Source organism: Hemitrygon akajei, chromosome 26, assembly GCF_048418815.1.
Source record: "Hemitrygon akajei chromosome 26, sHemAka1.3, whole genome shotgun sequence".
NCBI classification, from domain to species: domain Eukaryota; kingdom Metazoa; phylum Chordata; class Chondrichthyes; order Myliobatiformes; family Dasyatidae; genus Hemitrygon; species Hemitrygon akajei.
Window position 1 is genome coordinate 41,060,448 of NC_133149.1, and position 26,165 is coordinate 41,086,612.

Genomic DNA, 26,165 nt, shown 5'->3' on the forward strand with positions numbered 1-26,165 from the left:
GTGTCTGACTCTTCCCCTTCCCTCTCCTGAATGTTACCCACTTATCTATCTCCCGAGGCCCCGGTGTGATTACTTGCCTATAGCTCCTCTCTATCACCTCCTCACTTTTCCTGACCAGATGAATGTCATCGAGCTGCATCTCCAGTTCCCTAACACGGTCCCTAACTAGCTGCAGCTCGACACACCTGGCGCAGATATGGCCGTCCGGGAGGCTGGGAGTCTCCAGGACTTCCCACATCTGACGCCCAATACCTAAACATGGATGTTTAGATAACAATTCCTTTTGTAAATGGAAATAGAACTCAGGCATAGGTTCAGGATGAGAGGTTGCCCTTTCAAGATAAAGACAAGGAAGGAATTCTCTACCACAGAGAACTTGTAGACCGAGTTATTGACTGCATTCAAGGCTAATATTGGTAGTCTTTCAGACTGGTGCTTCATGGTCAGCTGATCCAGAAGATTAAGTCATATGGGATCCATGGTGACTTGGTAGGTTGGATTCAAATGCACCTTTTCCCAGCCTTCAACTCCACTGCAGTGACAAATGCACAGCACAGGAACAATGTGACTATCACCAAAAAGGTTTTAAGAGTCATGAGATTGATTGATTGCAGGTACATTTTGGGTTGTTTTATGAGGGATATTGTAACAGGTTGGGTCCATAGTCATTGGAATTTTTCAGTTAAGACTTTTCTATGACACTCATGACATCTAAAACTTTGACAAACTTCTACAGATGTATGGTGGAGAGTATATTGACTGGTTGCATCACTGCCTGGCATGGAAACACCAATGCCCTTGAATGGAAAATCCTTACAAAATGTAGTGGATATGGCCCAGACCATCATGGGTAAAACCCTCCCATATTGAGCATATTTACATGGAGCTCTGTCGCAGGAAAGCGGCATCCATCAACAAGGCAATGCTCTCTTCTCACTGCTACCATATAGAAGAAGGTACAAGAGCCTCAGGACCCACTCAACCAGGTTCAGGAACAGTAATTATCCCTCAGCCATCAGACCCTTGAACCAGAGGGGATAACTTCTCTCAACTTCACTTACCCCATCACTGAACTATTTCCACAACCTATGGACTCTCCTTTAAGAACTCTTCATCTTATGTTCTCAATATTTATCGCTTATTTATTTTTTCTCTTTTTTATTTGCACAGTTTATTGTCTTTTGCATATTGGTTGTTTGTTCTTCCTGTTCGGTGCAGTTTTTCATTGATTCTTTTGCGTTTCTTGGATATATTGTGTATGCCCGCAAGAAAACAAAATGTATTTGATAATAAATTTAATCTGAACTCTGAACTTTGAAGAAGTGATCTCACTGAAACATTTTAGATAAAAGGGTGGATGTAGACTAATTAACAAACTTCCACCACTGCTCCCGTCTTCTGTGACTTCTGTTAATCTATGTGAGTTATCAAAATTTGAAAATGCAAAAAACTTCAGTATCTCTTCGCCCTAAGTCTTGTATATTTATTTACCATGTTATCTGATTCATTCCAGCTTTTACTTTTGATCGTCCACTCGATGTCCAAGTAGCCATTCGGATCAGATCTAAATTGGTATTTACAAGTCAGGGTGACACTATCTCCAGCTTGCCTCCAGACCAAGCTGTGTTTCTTCCCTTCCACCGCCATACCTACTGCAGAACGTAAAGAGAACGTTAAGCGCCAAACTTGCAACAGTCTTTGTGTGGTGCACTGCAGAGTGTCTTAAAGTGACTGTACACAGCACAATGGAGATCATGCTTTCTCCTACATTACATTGTTCCTACATTTAAATCATGTTTCCGCATGAAAACCACATTTGTCACATTTCCCAGTCCATAGAAATGTTTCATTGCTGCCCTCACAATCTTCAGTTTCGATTAGTCTGGCAAGAAAAAAAATAAATAGAAGGATTTTCATATATATTTTAAATAAAAATTAATAAAAACATAAAGGTCCAATAACAATTTCTTCTCCACTGCCATCATGTTCTGAACAGACCTGATAAGACCTTACACTACCTTACACTACTCTCTTGTAATTTACATTAATTTTGTTATATTTATTTCGTTCATTTTGTTGTAGAAGTTATAATTAATGTCAATGTTAATTTAAGTTTGTCCTGTTTGTGATGTACTGTGTGGCTGCTGCAAAAAGCTTATTTTCATGGCATTTACACCCTGAGTATGTACGCCCATGACAATGAACTCATACTTGAACTGAAGGAAGGCGCAGGTTGCTAAATAGGTGTTTGATTTTAGAAGTTAGAGGGTGTAGCTGTGTGTGACTCAGCTGTTATGATTTCCACTTTTTAACAGTGCAACTTAAAAGCAGGTCAGGAGATCTGTGAGTGGAAGGTTGGGGATATCTCATGAGGTCAGGGAAGTGGGGGTTTAGGTGTTGTTGTGGGGAGGGGGGTAGAGAACAGGGGAAGTAGTTTACCTCACATTTCTCAGCACCTGACTCTGGGCTCAGCTGGATCCCTGTGAAGTAATGTGAAGTCAGGCACACAACCATTGTGAAGGTGTGACCTGCAAATTGAAGATTAGCTTTATTTGTTATACGTACATCAAAACATACAGTGAAATGTGTCATTTGGCGTCAACACCAACGCAGTCCACAGTTGTGCCGGGGGCAGTCCGCAAGTGTTGCCACGCTTCCGGCGCCAACATAACATGCCCACAACTCACTAACCCCAACCATGCATCTTTGGAATGTCAGAGGAAACTGACATGATCATAAGGTTTTCTTACAGACAGTGGCAAATCAACTGTGCTAACTGCTATCCTACCGTGCCATCTCTAAAACTTCAAGATGTTGTGTGTTGTACACAGGAATTGATGTAGCTGGACTTGTGCAGAGGAGGTTTGCCAAGATGCTGCCTGGATTAGAGAGGTCTTATGAGGAAAGGTTGATCGAGCATTTCTCTTTGAAGCAAAGGAGGGTGAGAGGCGACTGTTAGAGGTATATAGGATGATAAAAGGCATAGATAGAGTGAGGAGCCAGCACCATTTCCCTCGGGCAGAAATGGGTCATACGAGAGGGCGTGTGTCTCCTCTGACCAAAAATCTGAATCCTTCCTTCCACGTGCCCATCACCCTCTAAAACTCCTCCATCTTTATAATCCAGTAGCGGCAGTCCCTTAAATAGCCAGTGCCCTCACTCAACCATCCCCTTAACAACAGACAGCACCTAACTCTCGCTGCAAAACTGCTTCTGACTCATGACCCTTCCCACGCACCAGAACTTTCTCCCCTACATCAGCTCTACAAGTTGCAAGAGAAAGGCTTAACCTTGCACAAGACTGGTACTGCTGCTATTCAACAGTCAAGCCATATGGTTTACGCAGTGACTGTCTGACACTATTGCAGAGGGGCTGAGGAAATTCTGGATCAGTATACATATGTACATGCACACCAATTCAAAGCTTCGACTTGATTGTACAATAAAAATAACAAAACTCCCCCAGAGCTGTTTACAAAGTTTGGTCAGAAACCTGGTGAACGGACTGGTTTCTAAGGATGGTCTTAAAGGAAGAAGTGGGGCATGGAGACAAAGATTTAGGCTGGAAGTTCTGAAATAAGGGATGGCTCCCAATTGTAGTGTATTTGTGATATTTCAGAGGGTTAAAGTCCTGGAGGAGAGTTCAGTGATTGGGAGGGTGTTGGCAAAAGTAAGGATATTAAAATGGATTTGCCAGAACAAGCAGTGGTATTGATGGCATGGACAATGCAAATTAAGATGTGGCCAGATAGCAGAATTTGAGACCATGAATCTCATAAAAGAATACAGACACAGGTACACACATACACACTCACAGAAGATATCACAAGTTTGATTCAATAATTTAGTACTATCCGCTGATTTAATTCTGGAAACAAAACTAAAATTATATTTATTATCACTGATTTATATTATGTGAAATTCATTTTGTGATAGCAGTACAATGCTAAAACCAAATAAATAATGCAAAAACAAGGAGTAACGAGTGTCCTGATGAAGATCTTGGGCTGAAACGTCGACTGTTTACTCCCTTCCTGACCTGCTGAGTTCCTTCAGCATTTTGTGTGTGTTGCTCAAGATTTCCAGCATCTGCAGGATCTTTCGTGTTAATGAGGTAGTGTTCATGGTTCATGGACCATTCAGGAATTTGATCAAACAGGGGAAAGAGCTGTTCCTAAAATGTTGAGTGTGCATCTTCAGTTTCCTGTACCTCCTTCCTGATGGTAGTAATGAGAAGAGGGCATTTTCCAGACTTAACTGATATTATGCAGCTCAGTGAAATAATTAATTATGTCCTTTCCTCTAACTCCTCTGAAAATAACATTAAAATATTTATAATTACAAACAGTCCAGTTCACAAACTTAAGTTTGGACCACGTCCTTTTTCCAGTTGAGGATGGTGACTGACTTAAATTAAGTGATTCACGCAACTTATTATAGATTACTCTCAACAATAAGTTTTACTCAGATACATTTAATTCTCAGTAGTGTAGCCCAGAGCAAAAACAAGTTTAATTTCAAAGCACAGGTTGTCCAACCCAGGATTTAAATCCAAAATCTGAGGGGCAATGGATTGCTACATTGGACAGGAGTTAAGAAGTCACCTCATTCAGTTGAATGAAATAGATTTCAATGAAATTTATGTTGGACAACATTCATTCCACAATTAATAATACCAACATAGTTTAACTAATAATTCATTTGAATATTACCCACAGGTCACTGCTGTTTTCAGGTTTCTATTTAGAAATAATACACATCTCCTACTTGTTGGCAATCAACACTGGTGCACCTCAATGATGTGTGCTTAGCCCACTGCTCTACTCTCACTACAACCATGACTGTGTAGCTAAGCACGGCTGAAATGCAGTATATATTCAATGATGATCAAACTGTTGTTGGCAGAATCTCAGATGGTGACAAGAAGGCATACAAAGGTGACATAGATTAGCTGGTTGAGTGGTGTCACAACAACCTCATATTCAACGTCAGTAAGACCAAGGAATTGATTGCAGACTTCATGAAGGAGAACTTGAGGGAACATACACCAGACCTCATTGAGGGATCCGCTGTGGGAAGTTCACGTATCTGGGCATCAGCTTGCTAGAGGATCAATCTTGCGCGCAATATGTTGATGCATTTATGATGAAGGCATCCAGAAACTATACTTCATTAGGAATTTGAAGAGATTTGGTATGACACCAAAAACTCTACCAAATATATAGCGGACAAACAAGAGAAAATTTGCAGTTGCTGGAAATCCAAGCAACACATACAAAATGCTGGAGGAACTCAGCAGGCCACACAGCATCTTGGAAAAGAGTATAGTCAACATTACAGGCCAAAACCCTTCGGCAGGACTGGAAAAAAAAGCTGAAGATTAGATTTGAAAGCTGGGGGAGGGGAAAGAGAAACATAAGGTGATAGGTGAAACCTGGGGGTGGGGGGTGAAGTGAAGAGCTGGGAAGCTGATTGGTGAAAGAGACAGAAGGCCATGGAAGAAAGAAAAGGGAGAGGAGCACCAGAGGGAGGTGATGAGCAGGCAAGGAGTTAAGGTGAGAGAGGGAAAAGAGGATGGGAAATGATGAAGAAGGGGGTTGGGGGGCATTACTGGAAGTTGATATATGGTGGAGCACATTCTAACTGGTAGCACCACCATCTGGTATGGAGACTCCAATGTACAGGATCAGAAAAAGCTGCAGGGAGTTATAGATTCATCCAGCTTCAGCATGTGCACTAGCCTCCCCACCATCAAAGCCATCTTCAAAAGTCGATAACTCAAGAAGACGACATCGACCATTAAGGGCCCTCGCCACCCAGGACATGCCCTCTTCTCGTTGTTACCATCGGGGAGGAGGTACTGAAGCCTAAAGGCACACACTCAACAATTCAGGAACAGCTTCTTCCTCTCTAATATCGTTTTTTTGAACAATTCATGAACCCATGAACACTACCTCACTATTTTGCTCTCTTTTTGTGCTATTTATTTTTTATATATTTCTTAACCTATAGTAATTTTTTGTCTTGTACTGTACTACTGCCAACAAAGCAACAAATTTCATGACATATAAATCTTTTGAAAGTACAGTAATACACATAATCTGATATTCACTGTCTGTTCGCTTCAGGAAGGAATTCAGAAGAAGAACTCAGAACCTATTGGTTAAGTAACTAGCTTGGACTACTGACCCCGAGACAACTACATGAGCTGATATCCCACCAGATTTAAATTTTTTTTATCAAGGTAGAACTACCAGGTTTTTTTAAAGGTTCACCTGAACCTTCAGTTTTAGTTTCTGGTTTCCATGGAACTCTACAACAACATGATTCTTAACCGTCTGCAAGCTCGTCCCTCAAAATACGAAGGCAGCTCGCTGGCATGTGCTCAAAGGAAATGTAGGATGCTGGCTTTGCAGCAGAAAATCAGGGGGCTGAAGCACTAAAATCAATATCTGAAGTGTTCCGGAACATCTTAGAGACACATCAGTTCTTGGTTTATATCATCACTTGGTTTGCAATTAAGCATTATTGCTTTCCTCTCTTTGCTATCTTCTCCATCTCAAGAGTAGAACCTGTTCCACCACTCAATAAGATCATGACTGATAAGAGTTTAAACCTAAATTTAAATAAGTCCTTATGCTTCTTAGTAATTTTAACAGCTAAATAAGTATAATTATCTGTGACCAATTTGAATGGTAAATGTTTATAAATTGGAATTTGCATATTTAATGGGAGTAGTTCACTCTTATTAAGATTCAGTTTGTAGCCGGAAAAGCTACTAAACTGAGCAAGCAGAGATAAAACTGCAGGAATGGATTTCTCAGGATTGGAAATATATAGTAACAAATCATCTGCATATAATGATAGCTTGTATGTCCCATTCCCACGGGTAATGCCAGAAATGTTGGGTGAATCACAAATTGCAATAGCTAAAGGTTCCAAAGCAATGTCGAATAATAAAGGACTAAGAGGACAGCCTTGCCGAGTACCACGAAACAATTGAAAAAAGGGAGATCTTTGATTATTGGTAAATACCGAAGTCAAAGGGGTATTATATATCAATTTAATCCAGGATATAAATTTCGGACTAAAATTAAAATTCTCAAGCGTACTAAGTAAATATGGCCATTCAACTCTATCAAACGCTTTCTCAGTGTCCAGTGAGATGACACACTCTGGAGTTCTAGGTGAAGGAATGTAAACTATATTAATTAATTTCCTAATATTAAAAGATGAATAACGATTTTTAATAAATCCAGTCTGGTCAACAGAGATAATTTGAGGTAGTATGTTCTCCAATCTAGTTGCCAAAATTTTAGAAAAAATCTTAGAGTCCACATTCAGCAAGGATATAGGCCTATACGATGCACATTCAATAGGATCTTTATGTTTTTAAGAATTAGGGAAATAGAGGCTTCGTAAAAAGATTGTGGTAATTTACCTATGGTTAATGCATCCTTAAAAATTTTACATAACCAAGGAGAGAGTATAGTAGAAAAGGATTTTAAAAATTCTACTGTGTAACTGTCCGGACCAGGAGCTTTACCTGAATTCATAGAAAAAATAGCCTCTTTTATTTCTTCTTCCATAATAGATGCATCTAATGTTAAACATTCATTGGCTGATAACTTCGGAATATTCAGTTTCCTTAAAAATTCATGCATTATAGTGGGGTCGTCAGGAGATTCTGATTGATATAAAGAATTGTAAAATTCTTGAAAAGCTTTGTTTATCTCATCATGATCAACCATCAGGGCACCATCTCGTTTATGAATCTTGATAATCTGGCGTTTAACTGAACATTGAACATAGAACATAGAATAGTACAGCACATTACAGGCTGTTCAACCCACAATGTTGTGTCGACCCTCAAACCCTGCCTCCCATATAGCCCCACACCTTAAATTCCTCCATATACCTGTCTAGTAGTCTCTTAAACTTCACTAGTGTATCTGCCTCCACCACTGACTTAGGCAGTGCATTCCACACACCAACCACTCTCTGAGTGAAAAACCTTTCTCTAAAATCCCCCTTGAACTTCCCTCCCCTTACCTTAAAGCCATGTCCTCTTGTACTGAGCAGTGGTGCCCAGGGGAAGAGGCGCTGGCTGTCTACTCTGTCTATTCCTCTGAATATCTTGTACACCTCTATCATGTCTCTTATCCTCCTTCTCTCCAAAGAGTAGAGCCCTAGCTCCCTTAATCTCTGATCATAATCCATACTCTCTAAACCAGACAGCATCCTGGTAAATCTCCTCTGTACCCTTTCCAATGCTTCCACATCCTTCCTATACTGAGGTGACCAGAACTGGACACAGTACTCCAAGTGTGGCCTAACTAGAGATTTATAGAGCTGCATCATTACATCGCGTCTCTTAAACTCTATCCCTCGACTTATGAAAGCTAACACCCCATAAGCTTTCTTAACTACCCTACCTACCTGTGAGGCAACTTTCAGGGATCTATGGACATGTACCCCCAGATCCCTCTGCTCCTCCACACTACCAAGTATCCTGCCATTTACTTTGTACGCTGCCTTGGAGTTTGTCCTTCCAAAGTGTACCACCTCACACTTCTCCGGGTTGAACTCCATCTGCCACTTCTCAGCCCACTTCTGCATCCTATCAATGTCTCTCTGCAATCTTCGACAATCCTCTACACTATCTACAACACCACCAACCTTTGTATCATCTGCAAACTTGCCAACCCACCCTTCTACCCCCACATCCAGGTCATTAATAAAAATCACAAAAAGTAGAGGTCCCAGAACAGAGCCTTGAGGGACACCACTAGTCACAACCCTCCAATCTGAATGTACTCCCTCCACTATGAACCTCTGCCTTCTGCAGTCAAGCCAATTCTGAATCCACCTGGCCAAACTTCCCTAGATCCCATGCCTTCTGACTTTCTGAATAAGCCTACCATGTGGAACCTTGTCAAATGCCTTACTAAAACCCATGTAGATCACATCCACTGCACTACCCTCACCTATATGCCTGGTCACGTCCTCAAAGAACTCTATCAGGCTTGTTAGACGTGATCTGCCCTTCACAAAGCCATGCTGACTGTCCCTGATCAGACCATGATTCTCTAAATGCCCATAGATCCTATCTCTAAGAATCTTTTCCAACATCTTTCCCACCACAGACGTAAGGCTCACTGGTCTATAATTACCTGGACTATCCCTACTACCTTTTTTGAACAAGGGGACAACTTTCGCCTCCCTCCAATCCTCCGGTACCATTCCCGTGGACAACGAGGACATAAAGATCCTAGCCAGAGGTTCAGCAATCTCTTCCCTTGCCTCGTGGAGCAGCCTGGGGAATATTCCGTTAGGCCCCGGGGACGTATCTGTCCTAATGTATTTTAACAACTCCAACACCTCCTCTCCCTTAATATCAACATGCTCCAGAACATCAACCTCACTGATATTGTCCTCACCGTCATCAATTTCACTCTTATTGGTGAATACCGAAGAGAAGTATTCATTGAGGACCTTACTCACTTCCACAGCCTCCAGGCACATCTTCCCACTTTTATCTCTAATCGGTCCTACCTTCACTCCTGTCATCCTTTTGTTCTTCACATAATTGAAGAATGCCGTGGGGTTTTTCTTTACCCTACTCGCCAAAGCCTTCTCATGCCCCCTTTTTGCTCTTCTCAGCCCCTTCTTAAGCTCCTTTCTTGCTACCCTATATTCCTCAATAGACCCATCTGATCCTTGCTTCCTAAACCTTACGTATGCTGCCTTCTTCCACTTGACTAGATTTTCCACTTCACTTGTCTCCCATGGTTCCTTCACCCTACCATTCTTTATCTTCCTCACTGGGACAAATTTATCCCTAACATCCTGCAAGAGATCCTTAAACATCGACCACATGTCCATAGTATATTTCCCTGCAAAAACATCATCCCAATTCACACCTGCAAGTTCTAGCCTTATAGCCTCATAATTTGCCCTTCCCCAATTAAAAATTTTCCTGTCCTCTCTGATTCTATCCTTTTCCATGATAATGCTAAAGGCCAGGGAGCAGTGATCACTGTCCCCCAGATGCTCACCCACTGACAGATCTGTGACCTGACCCGGTTCGTTACCTAATACTAGATCTAGTATGGCATTCCCCCTAGTCGGCCTGTCAACATACTGTGACAGGAATCCATCCTGGACACAATTAACAAACTCTGCCCCATCTAAACCCTTGGAACTAATCAAGTGCCAATCAATATTAGGGAAGTTAAAGTCACCCATGATAACAACCCTGTTATTTTTGCACCTTTCCAAAATCTGCCTCCCAATCTGCTCCTCGGTATCTCTGCTGCTACCAGGGGGCCTATAGAATACCCCCAGTAGAGTAACTGCTCCCTTCCTGTTCCTGACTTCCACCCATACTGACTCAAAAGAGGATCCTGCTACATTACCCACCCTTTCTGCAGCTGTAATAGTATCCCTGACCAGTAATGCCACCCCTCCTCTCCCTTTTCTCCCCTCTCTATCCCTTTTAAAGCACTGAAATCCAGGAATATTGAGAATCTATTCCTGCCCTGGTGCCAGCCAAGTCTCTGTAATGGCCACTACATCATAATTCCATGTATGTACCCGAGCTCTCAGTTCATCACCTTTGTTCCTGATGCTTTTTGCATTGAAGTACACGCACTTTAGCCCTTCTAGCTTACTACCTTTACACTCTTTATTCTGCTTCTCTTTCCTCAAAACCTCTCTGTATGTTAGATCTGGCTTTACTCCATGCACTTCTTTCACTGCTCTATCGCTCCGGGTCCCATCCCCATTGCAAATTAGTTTAAACCCTCCCGAACCATGCTAGCAAACCTACCAGCAAGGATATTACTCCCCCTCAAGTTCAGGTGCAACCCATCCAATCTGTACAGGTCCCACCTTCCCCAGAAGAGATCCCAGTGATCCAAAAATCTAAAACCCTACCCCCTGCACCAACTCCTCAGCCACACATTCAGCTGCCATCTCCTCCAATTCTTACCATCACTATCATGTAGTACTGGCAGCAATCCTGAGAACGCCACCCTTGAGGTCCTGTTCTTCAGCCTTCTGCCTAGTTCCTGAAACTCACACTTCAGGACCTCATCCCTCTTCCTGCCTATGTCGTTGGTCTCAACATGTATCACGACTTCTGGTTGCTTTCCCTCTCGTACCAGGATGTCATGCACCTGGTCAGACATCCTGGCACCCGGGAGGCAACAAATCATGCTGGCTTCCTTCTCACATCCACAAAATCTCCTGTCTGCTCCCCTGACTATAGAGTCTCCAATGACGACAGCTCTCATCTTCTCCGTCCCACCCTTCTGCACCACAGGGTCAGACTCAGTGCCAGAGGCCCTGCCACCGTGGCTCACACCTGGTTGGTCGGTCGGTCACAACTGAAGCAGTTTTCAATTGATTAGCCAGTAATTTACCAGTTTTATCACCATATATATAAAACTGGATCCTAGTTTTAATTAATTGATTTTCAATCGAAGAAGTTAATAATAGACTATGCTCCATCTATTATTCTATTATGTTCTATTATTCAGTATATTGAATATGCATTATGTGTGTATAATCCCAGCCCTGCACAAAAGCACCTGGACCATATTCCTCCATATCCTTCATGTCCTTGTACCTATCAAAACTTCTCTTACATGTTGTAAATGAACCTCTGGCAGATGGTTCCACACTCGCACCAGCCTCTGATTGAAAAAGTTCCCCCGAGGTTCCCCTTAAATACTTCACCTAAACCAACCTCTGCTTCTAGTTTCACCCAACCACAGTGGGAAAAGCTTGCTTACATTAATCCTGTCTATACCACTCATAATGTTACATATTATATTGTAACAGTTAGGAAATGTTACAGATTTCTGAATGATTCATGAACCCACGAGCACTACCTCACTATTTTGCTCTCTTTTTGAACTATTTATTTTTATATATTCTTATTACAATTTATCATGTCATGTCAAGACAATTTTATTATCATTTAACTATATACATATACATAATGCATATAACCATTCAACATATATAGAAACGAGACAACATTTCTCAGAACCAGGGTGTAAAGCACAGTAGCACACATAACACACGATAACTTATTAATGTAAGGATAAAATCTACAGGTGAATCACAAATAACAAACTAAAGTACATTAATATTAAATATTCTAAGGTATGGAACAGATTAACCGGTGACACTGTGAATACAATGCGGCAGGGAGTTCAGAAGCCTAACGGCCTGAGGGAAGAAACTGTTTCCCATCCTGACCGTTCTTGTTTTTATGCATCAGAGTCTCCTGCCTGATGGTAGAAAGCCAAATAGGATGCTGGATGGATGGGTGGGATCCTTGATAATTCCAAGGGCCCTGTGTATGCAGCGCTCCTGATGAATGTCCCCAGAGGATGGTAGGGAGACCCCTATGTTCCTCTCAGCTGTTCTCGCAGTGCTTTGTAGGGATTTCTGGGTTCAACTGCTCCCAAACCAGATGGAGATATTAATTTTTATGAACTACTGCTGCAAAACAACAAATATCATGACCGTGAATCGGTGATATTAAACCTGATTTTGATTCTGATTCTGAACTCGTTACTTAATTCAATGTTGTGACAACCAATTAAGTAAAATGGTATTTTAGAAACAGTAAGATATCTCAGTATAGTCCACTGCAAACATAACAAATAAAAGTTGAATCTATAGCACAAAAGTGGATTAAAGCAAAATTGGCCAAAAGGTAGTAATGAAGGAATAAGGAGACGGAGGTGGATCGTTAGAAAGAAATTGTTGAAGGAGTCTTAGCAGTGGTAGAGGACATCTAATACTCTCCATTTTTGTTCTGTTATTTCTGGATTGTTCTGCAACAGGCAGTTATTACAATGCTACAAAGAAGCATGAAATGATACAAAGGGACCTATTGTGCAAAGACCAACTCTTAGAAATAGTTACCCAAATCAGGATAACCTTTTCTGCTTTTTATCTGTGGCACTTCACCTTATTCTCCTTCAAAGATTTGTTGAACTCCTTTCTAAGAACTGATTTGTATCTGCTTCACCAACAGATTCAGGTTGTATTTATTTATTTATTGAGATAAAGCGCCGTATAGGCCCTTCTGGTCCGTTGAGCCGGGCCGCCCAACAACCCCTGATTTAACCTTAGCCTAATCACGGGACAATTTACAATGACCAATTAGCCTACCAACAGGTATGTCTTTGGACTGTGAGAGGAAACCGGAGGACCCAGAGGAAGCCCATGCAGTCACAGGGAGAACATATAATCTCCTTACAGGCAGCAGATGGAATTGAACCCGGGTTGCTTGTAAAACATTGCGCTAACCACTACGCTATCGTGCCACCCAGTATATTCCAAAGTAAATGCCTTTATAAAGGTAAATAAATGTATTTATTTTCTGCTTACACAATGTTCTAAATGAATGAATCAATCGATCAATAGATCTATCAATTTGTCTAGAGTAGTATTCCCAGCCTGGGGTTTACGGACTCCTAGCTTAATGGTGTTGGTCCATGGCTTAAAACAGTTTGGGAATTCCTGGTCTAGAATATGTCAAAAGAAACAGAGATTGAATGGTAGATGAACAAAGTAAGATATTCTGTACCAAGTTTATGGAGAAAACTGAAAAAAAAACATTTGCTTTACATATCAAAATGACAATGACCTCTCTCAGCTGATGTCTGGGTTAGGGGAATTTTGGCTTTTTACTCAGACTGGAGTCAGTGAATGATGGTGTATTTTTACCAGGGAATGTAAAAGGAACATCACTTCAAATTTTATTGGAAGCTGAAATTGGCAAAGAAGTTTAAACCAGTAAAAGTAAATTTTACAACTGGTGACGCAAGATTTTTCACAATGTGAGAAATAAATTTCTAAATAGAATAGAATAGAATCATATGTAATATTATTATCCAATAATATCTAGATGGACAATAAATGCCACGGGATTGTTTATACAAATAGATCTCTGGATGAATTATAAAAAGGTTCTGAATGGTCTTCTCATCCATAACTAACTTGTTGCTTAAGCAAAATTCCTTTTTATTAGTATAGAGTAAGGATAAAGATAAAAGTATTTTTCCTAATCGTACATTTTGTCATTTACTAGTCCATGCACTTTTTGTGCTGTGCTTCAGTTAAACACTCACCTAGTGATCGTTAAAAACTAATTCAGGACAACATACACTTTGTAGAACTATCAATTACAATTTAAACTTTTCAAGATCTTACTAAGATTTCTAAAGGGTAATAAACACTTTCTGCTAATTAATCTAATTATCAAAAAAGAATTTCACTTTTTAATTCACATTATGATAAATTGAGCCATGGCCATATTCTGTCTCTTAAACACCAAACCAATTCTGGATCCAATTTGCCAACTTTCCCTGGATCCTAAGGGCTCCAACCTTTAAGATCAGTCTCCTGTATGGGACCTTGTCAAATCCAAGTCATTTATATCCACCACACTGTCCATTCAATAAATTCTGTTCCCTCTTCGAAAATTTCAAACTAATTGGTTGAACAAGATCCACCCCTAACAAAGCCATGCTGACTATCTGATTAATTCCTGTCTTTCCAAGTAAGATTAATCTTGGTCCTCAGACTGTTTTCTCTTTGGTCTCTTGGTTTCAGCTCTTTCCCTGGTTATGCCCTTACCATTAAAGTAGTTACAAAATGCTTTAAAATTATCTTTATCTTGTTCTCCAGTAACACACAGTGTCCTCTTTTTTTCTTTTGACTTCAGATACCCTCTTACACTTTCTATGATGCTTGTCAGATGTAGCATCTATTTTGGCAGGTCCTGCCTTATGGTATTGAAATCAGCCTTCCTCTAATTCAAGACATTACTTTCTTATCCATCCATAATTTTTGGTATGTAATTGCTTTGAAACTTACACCATCAGGGTCACTACCTCCAAAGTGCTCTTCCATTGACATTCCAACACCTGCTGTCTACAAGCTACATTGTGTAGAGTTTTGGTCCCCAGGGTTAAGGAAGGACATCCTGGTTGTAGAGGAAGTGCAGCGTAGATTCACGAGGTTAATTCCTGGGATGTCTGGACTGTCTTACGCAAAGAGGTTAGAGAGACTGGGCTTGTACACGCTGGAATTAAGGAGATTGAGAGGGGATCTGATTGCAACATATAAGATTATTAAGGGATTGGACAAGATAGAGGCAGGAAATATGTTCCAGATGCTGGGAGAGTCCAGTACCAGAGGGCATGGTTTGAGAATAAGGGGTAGGTCATTTAGGACAGAGTTAAGGAAAAACTTCTTCTCCCAGAGAGTTGTGGGGGTCTAGAATGCACTGCCTCGGAAAGTAGTGGAGGCCAATTCCCTGGATGCTTTCAAGAAGGAGCTAGATAGGTATCTTATGGATAGGGGAATTAAGGGATATGGGGACAAGGCAGGAACCGGGTATTGATAGGAATTGATCAGCCATGATCTCAAAATGGCGGTGCAGGCTCAAAGGGCCAAACGGTCTACTTCTGCACCTATTGTCTATTGTCTATTGTCTATATTGTTCCAGTACTGCCTTCTCTGAGGTCAGGATTTCTATGTACACACTTGCAAAGCTCTCCTTTCAAAATTCCAATCAAACATTTTCATATTAAGACTATCCCAGTTAATATTGAGGAAGTTGAAATCCACAATTATTACAACCGTATTATTTTCATACCCTACATTATCTGCATACCCTACATTATCTGCTCTACTTTCTGCTGCCTCTCAAGAAGCTGTGAATATAACACTATTAAATGATCACTCCTTTTTGTTTCTGAGTATCTGTATGGCCTCATAGGAAGAGGCCTTATGAGGCCTTCTAGGACATCATCCCTCCTAACTGTAGTAATGGACTCCTTAATTAATATTATAAAGCTGCCTCTTCTTTCCATCTTCCCTGAAGATCCTATGCCCAGGATATCAAGTTGTCTGTCCTGCCTTCTTTCAACCATATCTTTGTGATGATAATAATATCATATTCCCAAGCACTAATCATATTCTCTGATTAGCTGCTTTACTATTCAGACTATTGAAAAAGATAAAATTCATCCTTGCAATTTTCCGTGTGCTTTGTCATGCCTATATATACTCTGTCTGCTGGACTTACTTCACATAATTAATTAATGCGTACATTGCAAGAGCTACACGTACATTCAAGCTCTTCACATACATTGAAATTAATAGATGAGGTTTAAAAGAGAAAAATAAATGAAATGTAATAAAATATATCTTACCTTCTGTAAAACTCCAGAAGAAAATAATTATCAAAAGATTATTTTTGCAGATCATGTTAATTTCACTTCCTTAATCTTTATTTTTAAGCGTTGCTAACTTTTGGTGATAGCTGATAATGTGACTGAGAGAAGTAACCACATCCTAGTGTTTGAAAATTTGTAATATGCTGGTACCTGACTCAGAACTTGTCTGTTCCTGTATATATATACACACACAGTATATCAAAAGATTAAATAATTGGCAAGGGTGAGTCAATTCAGTCCATTAAGCATGTGTGTCTCAGTAGTTCAGATATCTAAATAGACAGATGTTCATGCTCTTTCATCAAAGCTCTATAAAACTTTTCTCTTAAACCATTTATTCACTTTGCTTTTGAATGCTGTGTGTCCACCACCCATTCTCATACCACCTTTCACATTGTAACAATGCATAATGTAAAAATAATCCCACACATAAACATAAATATCATCATTGCTATTTCAGGTCCTACTAATGATGCACTTTTTCAAAACTTTTTACTTCTAATTTTAGAATGGACACCCACTATTGGATTGCTTAAGGGTATTTTTGTATATTAGGAATCTTTGAGATATTGCAGCAATCCAGTTTGAGATGCGACTGAGCTTTCACTTTTAATAAACTTGTTACCCTTCCAGATTGAAATCTTGGCATTTGCCAATTTATAGAGGGCAGAAGCATCAAATAATTTACAGATGTCATCTTTCTCAGCATTCATATTCATTGTCAATTATTCAGCAAGTGTGTCACTATACTAGTGGACACATAACACAACAAAAAATGGATAGAAGGCAACACGAGTGAATCTGCAGATGCTGGAAATAAATAAAAGCACAAAATGCTGGCAGAACTCAGCAGGCCAGACAGCATCTATGGGAGGAGGAAGTGACGACGTTTCGGGCCGAGACCCAATGTCGTCACTACCTCCTCCCATCGATGCTATCTGGCCTGCTGAGTTCTGCCAGCATTTTGTGTTTGTATTAAAAAATGGATAGATGCTGGCTCAACAAAGTATAGATTCAGAGCATTCACAGAGTCATGCAGCAGGGAAACAAGCCTTTTGGCCCAACTGGTCAATGCTGACCAAGATACCCATTGAAGCTAGTCTAATTTGCTTCACCTCCCCCACCTTCTTATTCTGGCATCTTCCCCCTTCCTTTCCAGTCCTGATGAAGAGTCTCGGTTGAAATGCCGACTGTTTACTCATTTCCATAGGCGCTGCCTGACCTGCTGCTTTTGTATGTGTTATCCTGGACTTCCAACATCCACAGAACCTTTTGCATTTATGGCTGCTCATTTGCCCATTTAAGGTTGACTATAATGTTTCCAATCTATGTACCTCTGCAATTGTCTTCTAAAAGCTGTTATTCTTCCTGCCTCAACAATTTCCTCTGGCAGCTCATGCTACATACATACCACCTTTGTGTAAAAAAAGTTGCCTCTCAAGTTCCTGTTAAATCGCTCCCCTCTCACCTTAAACTCAAGCCCTCTAGTTATTCATTCCTCCAACCTGAGAAAAGACTGAGTGAATTCACCCTGTCTATGCCCTTCATGGATTTGTACATTGCATTAGACTGTGAAATTGTTACTTTTCTCATCGTTTAACTATTCATATGCTTGCTTGCATCTTTATATAATCAACTGTACATGTGTCATTGTTTGGTGATTTTCAGTAATTGCAGTATAGTTGATTCCGCAATTTTCTAGAAATTTCTCTTCAGCAGGTGTCACACCACTGAATCGGGCTGTTTCATACGTTACTCCATTTATGATCATAAGACCATAAGACATAGGAACAGAATTAGGCCATTTGGCCCATCGAGTGTGTTCTGCCATTCAACCATGGCTAATAAATTTTTCCCCTCCTCAGACCTACTGCCCATCCTTCTCCCTGTAACCTTTGATGCTGTGTCCAATCGAGAACATGTCAAACACTGTCTTAAATACACCCAATGACCTCACCTCTACAGCTGCCTGTGGTAACAAATTCCACAAATTCACCACCCTCTGGCTAAAGAAATTTCTCCACATCTCTGTTTTAAATTGACACCCCTTTATCTTGAGGCTGTGCCCTCTTGTCCTAGACTCCCCCACCACGGGAAACATGCTTTCCACATTACCCTGTCTAGGCCTTTCAACGTTTGAAAGGTTTCAATGAGATCCCCCCTCATCCTTCTAAATTCCAGCAAGTACAGACCCAGAACTATCAAATGTTCCTCATATGGTAACCCTTTCATTCCCAGAATCATCCTTGTGAACCTCCTTTGAACCCTCTCCAATGCCAGCACATCTTTTCTTAGATGAGGATCCCAAAACTGTTGACAATACTCAAGGTGAGGCCTCACCAGTGCCTTATAAAGCCTCAGCATCACATCCCTGCTCTTGTTTTCTAGACCTCTTGAAATGAATACCAACATTGCATTTGCCTTCCTCACCACTGACTCTATCTGCAAGTTAACCTGGGGTGTTCAGCACAAGGACTCCCAAATCCTTTCACATTGCAGATTTTCTCCCTGTTTAGAAAATAGTCTGCACATTTACTTCTACTACCAAAGTGCATGACAATGCATTTTCCAACATTGTATTTAATTTGCCACTTTCTTGGCCATTCTCTGAATCTGTCTGTCCTTCTGCAGCCTACCTGTTTCCTCAACGCTACCTGCCCTTCCACCAATCTTCGTATCATCTGCAAAGCCATCTATTTCATCATCTAAATCATTGATATACAGCGTGAAAATAAGTGATCCCAACACCGACCCCTGTGGAACACCACTAGTCATGGGCAGCCAACCAGAAAAGGATCCTTTTATTTCTACTCGCCGCCTCCTACCAATCAGCCAATGCTCTAACCATGCCAGTAAGTTTCCTGTAATACCATGGGCTCTTACCTTGGTAAGCAGCATCATGTGTGGCACTTTGTCAAAGGCCTTCTGAAAGTCCAAATATACAACATCTACTACAACCCCTTTATCTATCCCACTTTTAATCTCCTCAAAGAATTCCAACAGGTTCATTAGGCAAGAATTTTCCTTAAGGAAACCACACTGACTTCATCCTATCTTGTCCTGTGTCACCAAGTACTCCATAACCTCATCCTTAACAATTGACTCCAACATCTTCCCAACCACTGAGGTCAGGTGTGAGTGAGTGAGGCCTCCAATGGTCAGGGTTGACCATGGATGTCGTGTCCTAGCTGTCTAGATATGCAAGCCTGGGCAGTACGATGTGGAGAGCAAGCTGTTGCCCATGTAGCAAGCTCCCTCTCTCCACGCATCTGATTAACCCAAAGGAACAGCAGAGACCGATACAGTTTGGCACCAGCAGCGTTGCAGAAGTTGCCAGTCAGTGTTGAACTCAATGTAGGACTGCCTTAGGGTCTCCAACTCTGGATTTTTCCCTTGGGGTTTACTCCCGAAGCCTTCCCCATGAGTGGGTATAGCCTCAAGACAGCAGAGGTTTGAGATCAGAGTGTTCCTTCTCCTAGATGAGCACCGGGTGATGAGCCCCATCTGCTCAAAGACATCAATTTACAACACCCTAATCCCATTTTATTCTCTCTACCTTCCCATCAACTTTTCCTTATGCAAACACCACACAGACAGTCCCAAGGTCAGGGTTGAACCTGGTTCACTGCTGCTGTGAGGTGACATCTCTGCTAGCTGTACCACTGTGCTCAGTACGCTTTCATTCTCATTCAGTCTACAAGAGACCCATCCATGAGGTAAGGAAGGTCTTAGTTTGAGAAACTGTTTCTCCCCAAACATCACATCTCTAATTAGTCAGACAATGAGTCCTTGGATGTGTTATCTTTCCGAAAGAAATCTATTTAAATCATAATTAACGTTAAAGTTTGTAAGGAAGATTTTTGCATCAACTCTTAGTGAGATTATCAATGTGCTCCGTTGGTTACAACAAGGAAAGAAAGGAAGAGACAGAATTTCTGAATTGTCAGCAGGAAAGTCAACGTAATTAGATGTTATCATGTGTTAGTGGGTGTAGATTTGAGACAGAATGGTTGAATCAGCCAACAGATAATTAGATGGTACTGTAATTATTTTCTCTGATGTAGCTTTTAAGATAGGGGAGACCCAATTGACTATGGATCACTGAAGGTGAAGGACACCACAGCATGGAATATCAGTATGTGAGGATTCAGCACCACACGGCATTTGTGGAGCAGCTCAATGGCATGATTACAGCCCGCAATCAGAGCCAGTCAGGTGCTTAGTGCATGAGTGCACGCTCACAGAGTGTGATTGGGTGACATTACCATAAACTGGCGCTGACTGAAGGGATGACGGTACCTCTTAAAGGAGACATGCTCACTGTTGCAGGCAGGACTGAGTGGCTTTGGATGGTTTTAAGCCAGCTCATGCTGGGAAGGCACCCTCGGATTGCCAGATTCTGTACTTCATTCATCGGTGGAAGAGATGATGAGGAAAGGTGAGGTCCTCTACAACCCGGACCCAGATTGACAAAGTAGAGATAACTAGTGGATGATGCTAGAAGGTTGACGCCATGAGCAAGACCTCAAGCACTTGGAGTGTTTAATCATGCCTGGTACAGGACAGTGAATTGAGCAACAAATGCCATCGTACAAACTCTGCATAGAGTCATAGAGTTGTACAGAATAGAAACAGGCTATTCAGCCCACCATATCAGTGCCAATCTGTACTAATCCTACTTGCTTGTATTAATTTCATACTCATTCAAGTACCTGTCCAAATGCCTCTCAAATGTTGTCATTGTTCCTGCTTCCACCACCTCCTCTGGCAGCTCATTCCAGATACCGACTATTCTTTCTGAAAGATACTTAAATCCTTAGATTTCCTTTAAATTGGAATTGAAAATGAAATACCTTTATTGTCATTGCATAGTACAATTTCCATGCACCAATACAGCGAAAATGAGTTTGCAACTCCCATACTCAATGCTATAAAACTACAAATAAAATAAATAAACAATAAATAAAATCAAGTAACCAGCCAGTACAAGCAATGTCCAGCAGTACAAAAGTGCAACTCAGATGCATGACAGCCATAAACACAGTATTAAAAGTAGCAATATAACAAACTTATGGATAATGCTTGATCGACTGGTTCAGAGCAATTATAGCTCTGGGGAAAAAGCTATTTTTCAGTCTGGAGGTGCAGACATAGAAAATTTGATAACGTCTGCCAGATGGAAAAAGTTCAAACAGATGATTGCATGGGTGTGTATTGTCCTCCCTCTCATCAAATCAAGTTTAATTATCATTCAAGAATACTTGGGGATGTTGTGGATAGTGTGGAGGGCTGTCAGAGGTTACAATGGGACATTGATAGAATGCAAAACTGGGCTGAGATGTGGCAGATGGAGTTCAATCCAGATAAGTGTGAGGTGGTTCATTTTGGTAGGTCAAATATGATGGCAGAATATAGTATTAATGGTAAGACTCTTGCAGTGTGGGGGATCTAGGGGTCTGAGTCTATAGGACACTCAAAGCTCCTGCGCAGGTTGACTGTGTGGTTAAGAAGGCATATGGTGCATTGACCTTCATCAACCATGGGATTGAGTTCAAGAGCCGAGAGTAATGTTACAGCTATATAGGACCCTGGTCAGACTCCACTGTGCTCATTTCTGGTCGCCTCACTAGAGAAAGGATGTGGAAACCATAGAAAGGGTGCAGAGGAGATTTACAAGGATGTTGCCTGGATTGGGGAGCGTGCCTTATGAGAATAGGTTGAGTGAACTCGGCCTTTTCTCCTTGGAGTAACGGAGGATGAGAGGTGACCTGATAGAGGTGTATAAGATGATGAGAGGCATTGATTGTGTGGGTAGTCAGAGCCTTTTTCCCAGGGCTGGAATGGCTAATACATGAGGATACGGTTTTAAGGTGCTTGGAAGTAGGTACAGAGGAGATGTCAGGGGTCAGTTTTTTATGCAGAGGTTGGTGAAAGCGTGGAATGGCTGCCAGCGACAGTGGTGGAGGCAGATACAATAGAGACTCCTGGATAGGTACATGCTTAGAAAAATAGAGGGCTATGGGTAACCCGAGGTAATATCCAAATTAAGGACATGTTCGGCACAGCATTGTAGGCCGAAGGGCCTGTATTGTGCTGTAGGTTTTCTATGCTTCCATGTTTCTATACGTAGATACAGCCAAACAAAATAATGTTCCTCTGGTGCCAGGGTGCAAAACATACACAGCACATTCAAAATAGTGAGCAAAAAAAATAGTAATGCAAAAGAAAACACATATATGGTCCAAGACTCTGAGCATCATGTCTTGCAAATTGATGGTATAGTCTCCCAGCAGTGTGCAGATGCACACAATCCAGCCTGTCTTTCCACCAACCAAATGTAGACGGGCAGCAGTGCCAGAAGAAGCCAGTGCCCAAATGAGCACAGACCACCGCCACTGGTGTCTCCTCGCCTGGACTGCAGCAGCAGGCAAGTCCATGGCTTGAGGCCTAGTCCTTGCTACAACCAAGGCTACATAGCTCCTTGTTGCCTGTTTTGTCACCAAACAAGAGAACCAGGCCTGTGGCATCTTACATTATCAATGTCCAACAGATTCTTGCAATCACAAGAGAAACATCTGAGACGATCACCCTTGGTTACACTGCACGTCAAACTCATGCACCAACGATGCCTTTGAGTAGCAGGTAACAACACAATCTGCACCCAGGTCAGCTCCTTCGAACCCAATCCAGCCACTCTGACACATCGGCCAGCTCCTTCTACGACCCGTTGGCTGGCTCCTTCTCCGACACCCCGGCCATGCACTTCGACACCTCAGCCAGCTCCACGAACACCCAGTCCAGCTACTATCAATGAGCAGCTCACTGATGGGGTAGTCCCACAGCACCCAAAGCTCTTGGAGCCCAGTACCATCTTGCAATCATAAAAAACATATTTTCCAAAGAAAAAACACCTTTGGTTGGCTCCTGGGAGGCCGCTTCATCCAAATGCACCACCATTTTACCGGAAGTATCTTAATCCTATGTCCTCTAGACACCCCGCCCATGGGAAAAAGACACTGGCTATCTACCCTATCTGTGCCTCTCATAATTCATACACTTGCATCATTTCAGCTCTCTGCCTCCTTTGCTCTAGGGAAAATGAACTCAGCCTATCCAACCTCTTCTGATAACTCAGGCCATCCATTTGAATTTTCTCTAGCTTAACCACATCCCTCCTATAGTGTAGTGATCAGAACTGCATGTAAAGCCTACTTCACACTTCCCAGCTCGACACTCTAGTCTGCACCTTCACTTACCACTCACTAACCCTGCCCATCAACATTCACAACCACATTTCACAGTTCACATCATGTCAGCTACTTTGCTGAGAACCTCTGTAAAGGAAACTCAAGCATATATCTCTTTCACATGCAGCAGATAATATCTCAAAACCAATGGCAACAGAAACAGACTTGCATCCAGTACAAGTGTACAGAACTACTGATCAGCAGAACAGGATGCTGGAAAGTCTAAGGCCAGCAGTGGAGCGGAGGCTATCCAAGGTGATGATGAATGTTCCTTTGTTCTCTCATCTCAGTTCTCCTCAGTGAGATGGTGGTGATATGAGCAGGTATGGCTCCCTCTACGATGAGTGAATTCCGGAGGTCACCATGATGGCCTCTGGCACAAAAAAACCCTATCATTCACCTGACACTTCCCACCTCCAGGTCAAATACAGATCTTCAATGTTCAATAACAGAAGACCACTTGGTCCCTCAGGCCTGTTCCCCTTTTGATAAAATCATGGCTGACATTTTACCCAGTCTCGCTTTCCTCTAAACCATGTATCTCTTGATTCCCTGGATATCTAAAAGTGGACCAATCCCTGCCTTGGAGTATTGTTTTCAGGTTTGATCACCCTGCAAAAGGAATTCTGTTATTGAGCTGGTAAGTGTGCAGAAAAGATTAATGAGGATGTTACCAGGACTCGAGGGACTAAGTTATAAGGAAAGGTTGGATAGGATAGGACGTTATTCATTGGAACATATGAGAATGAGAGGAGATCTTATGGAGATGTATAACATTATGATGTGTACAGATAGGGAGAATGCACTCAGTCTTTTTCCCTGGGCTGGGGAATCAAGAATTTAAGATGAAAGGGGAAAGATTTAATACAAACGAGGGGCAACTTTTTTTTTATATAGAGGATTTTACAAACATGGAATAAGCCCCCAGAGGAAGTGGTTGAAACAGGAACAATAACAACGTTTAAAAGACAGTTGGACAGGTACATAGATATAGGAAAGACTTAAGAGGTTGTAGGTCAAATGCAGGCTAATGTTGTTCACGTTCAACATTGGTAAATGCTCAGTGAGTCTGTTCATGTGACTCTTCCCCACCAATCCTTGCATGGATTCCTGAACTGCTGCAGTCCTTTAAGTGAAAGCACTGCTGGGGTGAAAGATGCAGGAGTTAGGGTGAAGATCAGTGATGCACCTCCATAGCAGGATGATGTGCAACTTTGAGGGGAACCTATGGGTGGTGGTGATCCCATGTGCTTGCTGCCTTGGTAGCAGAGATCACAGGTTTGCAAAGTACTGAATGAATGTGAAGTGTTTTTTGCAATGATTACAGTGGGAATCAAAGTTTGGGGTGGCAAATGGGGGGGGGGGTTAATCAAATGGTGGCAGGGTGGCGATACGTCTCTACCAAAGGAGACGTAAGGTGCTCCTTCCCTCCGCTAGCCTGCAGGTCACCATTGAGCAAGGTGTAGCACCTGCTTTCCCCCTAATCAGGGTCACGTGATGGTTGTATGAGCAGCTGGTGCATATCACAAGCCCTGGTTATGTAACCACTGATAATCTCTGAGGAGAGTTAATAATGGCAGGGGTCACCCGTATTGTAAAGACTCTGCCCAGAACAATCATGCTCATGGACCATGATCAGCCACATCATATAACACGGCACATAACAAACAAATGAACAAATCAAATGGTGTGCTTGCTCTTGGATTACGTTCAGCTCTGAGTGTTGGGGGAGTTGCACTCATCAGAGCAAGTCAAGGCTTTTGCATTACATCCCTGACCCTTCACTTGAGGTAACTCACTGGCTACTAGGAAACCAGTCTCTGACGTAGTACTTATGTGGTTGATCCAATTGAGTTTATGGTCGCTGGTGGTCAATGCCAAATTCAGAATGGGTTGATTATCCCATCAGAGTTTGTGATACAATCCAGTATATCAAAAACACAAGAGATTCTGCAGATGCTGGAAATTCAGGGCAACACACACAAAATGCTGGAGGAACTCAGCAGGTCAGGCAGCATCTGTGGAGAGGAACAACTAGTAAGTATTTTAGGCTGAGACCCTTCATCAGGATCAGATGAAGGGTCTCGGCCTGAAACATCAACATTTGCACACGCACACATCTTTTGCTACTAGCACACAAAGGAATTTAAACTGCGCAAGAAAGGTTGTCACTCTCCACTTCATTGGCATGTTAAAGTATATTTCACGATCATACACAATCTCATTTCCTTTTCCGGTTTCTGATGTGGATGGTGTTGACAACGCTGAGTTTGCGATGATTTGTCTGCAGATTTTAGAACTGTCTTATTTATACTGTTTTTATTAAAGAAATTATTGATTCACTGTGTCAAATTTCAAAAAAGCAAAGGGCGTGAAATGCAAAAGAACTGCTCGTTCATTTACAGTGGAATGGCTTAATGAAACAGTAGAAACTGCTCCACTGAAAGCTCATGAGGTCAGGAACGTGCAGCTACGAGAAATATTTATGTACAATACAGAAACTGGTGTGACCTGTGTGTGTTGTCACGATGCAAAAGTTGCTGGAGAATTTGCAAGTGGGAAGAAGTGGAGAGATATTTGCAAACTTGAGCTTCTAAAGCATCATTTAGCTAGCAAGTCACATAGGGACGGTGTGCAAAAACTCTGA

The 26,165-nt window shown here is 41.7% G+C and overlaps 1 protein-coding gene across 1 annotated transcript in view; it reads right to left on the bottom strand.

Annotated features, from left to right (window-relative positions):
• LOC140716709 (uncharacterized) overlaps positions 1–26,165 on the bottom strand; it is an 82,663-nt gene that overhangs the window by 32,126 nt on the left and 24,372 nt on the right. Inside the window, exon 4 of the mRNA XM_073029522.1 lies at positions 1,492–1,652. Coding sequence (XP_072885623.1) covers positions 1,492–1,652 — 161 coding nt within the window. The remainder of the gene's footprint in view (positions 1–1,491; positions 1,653–26,165) is intronic.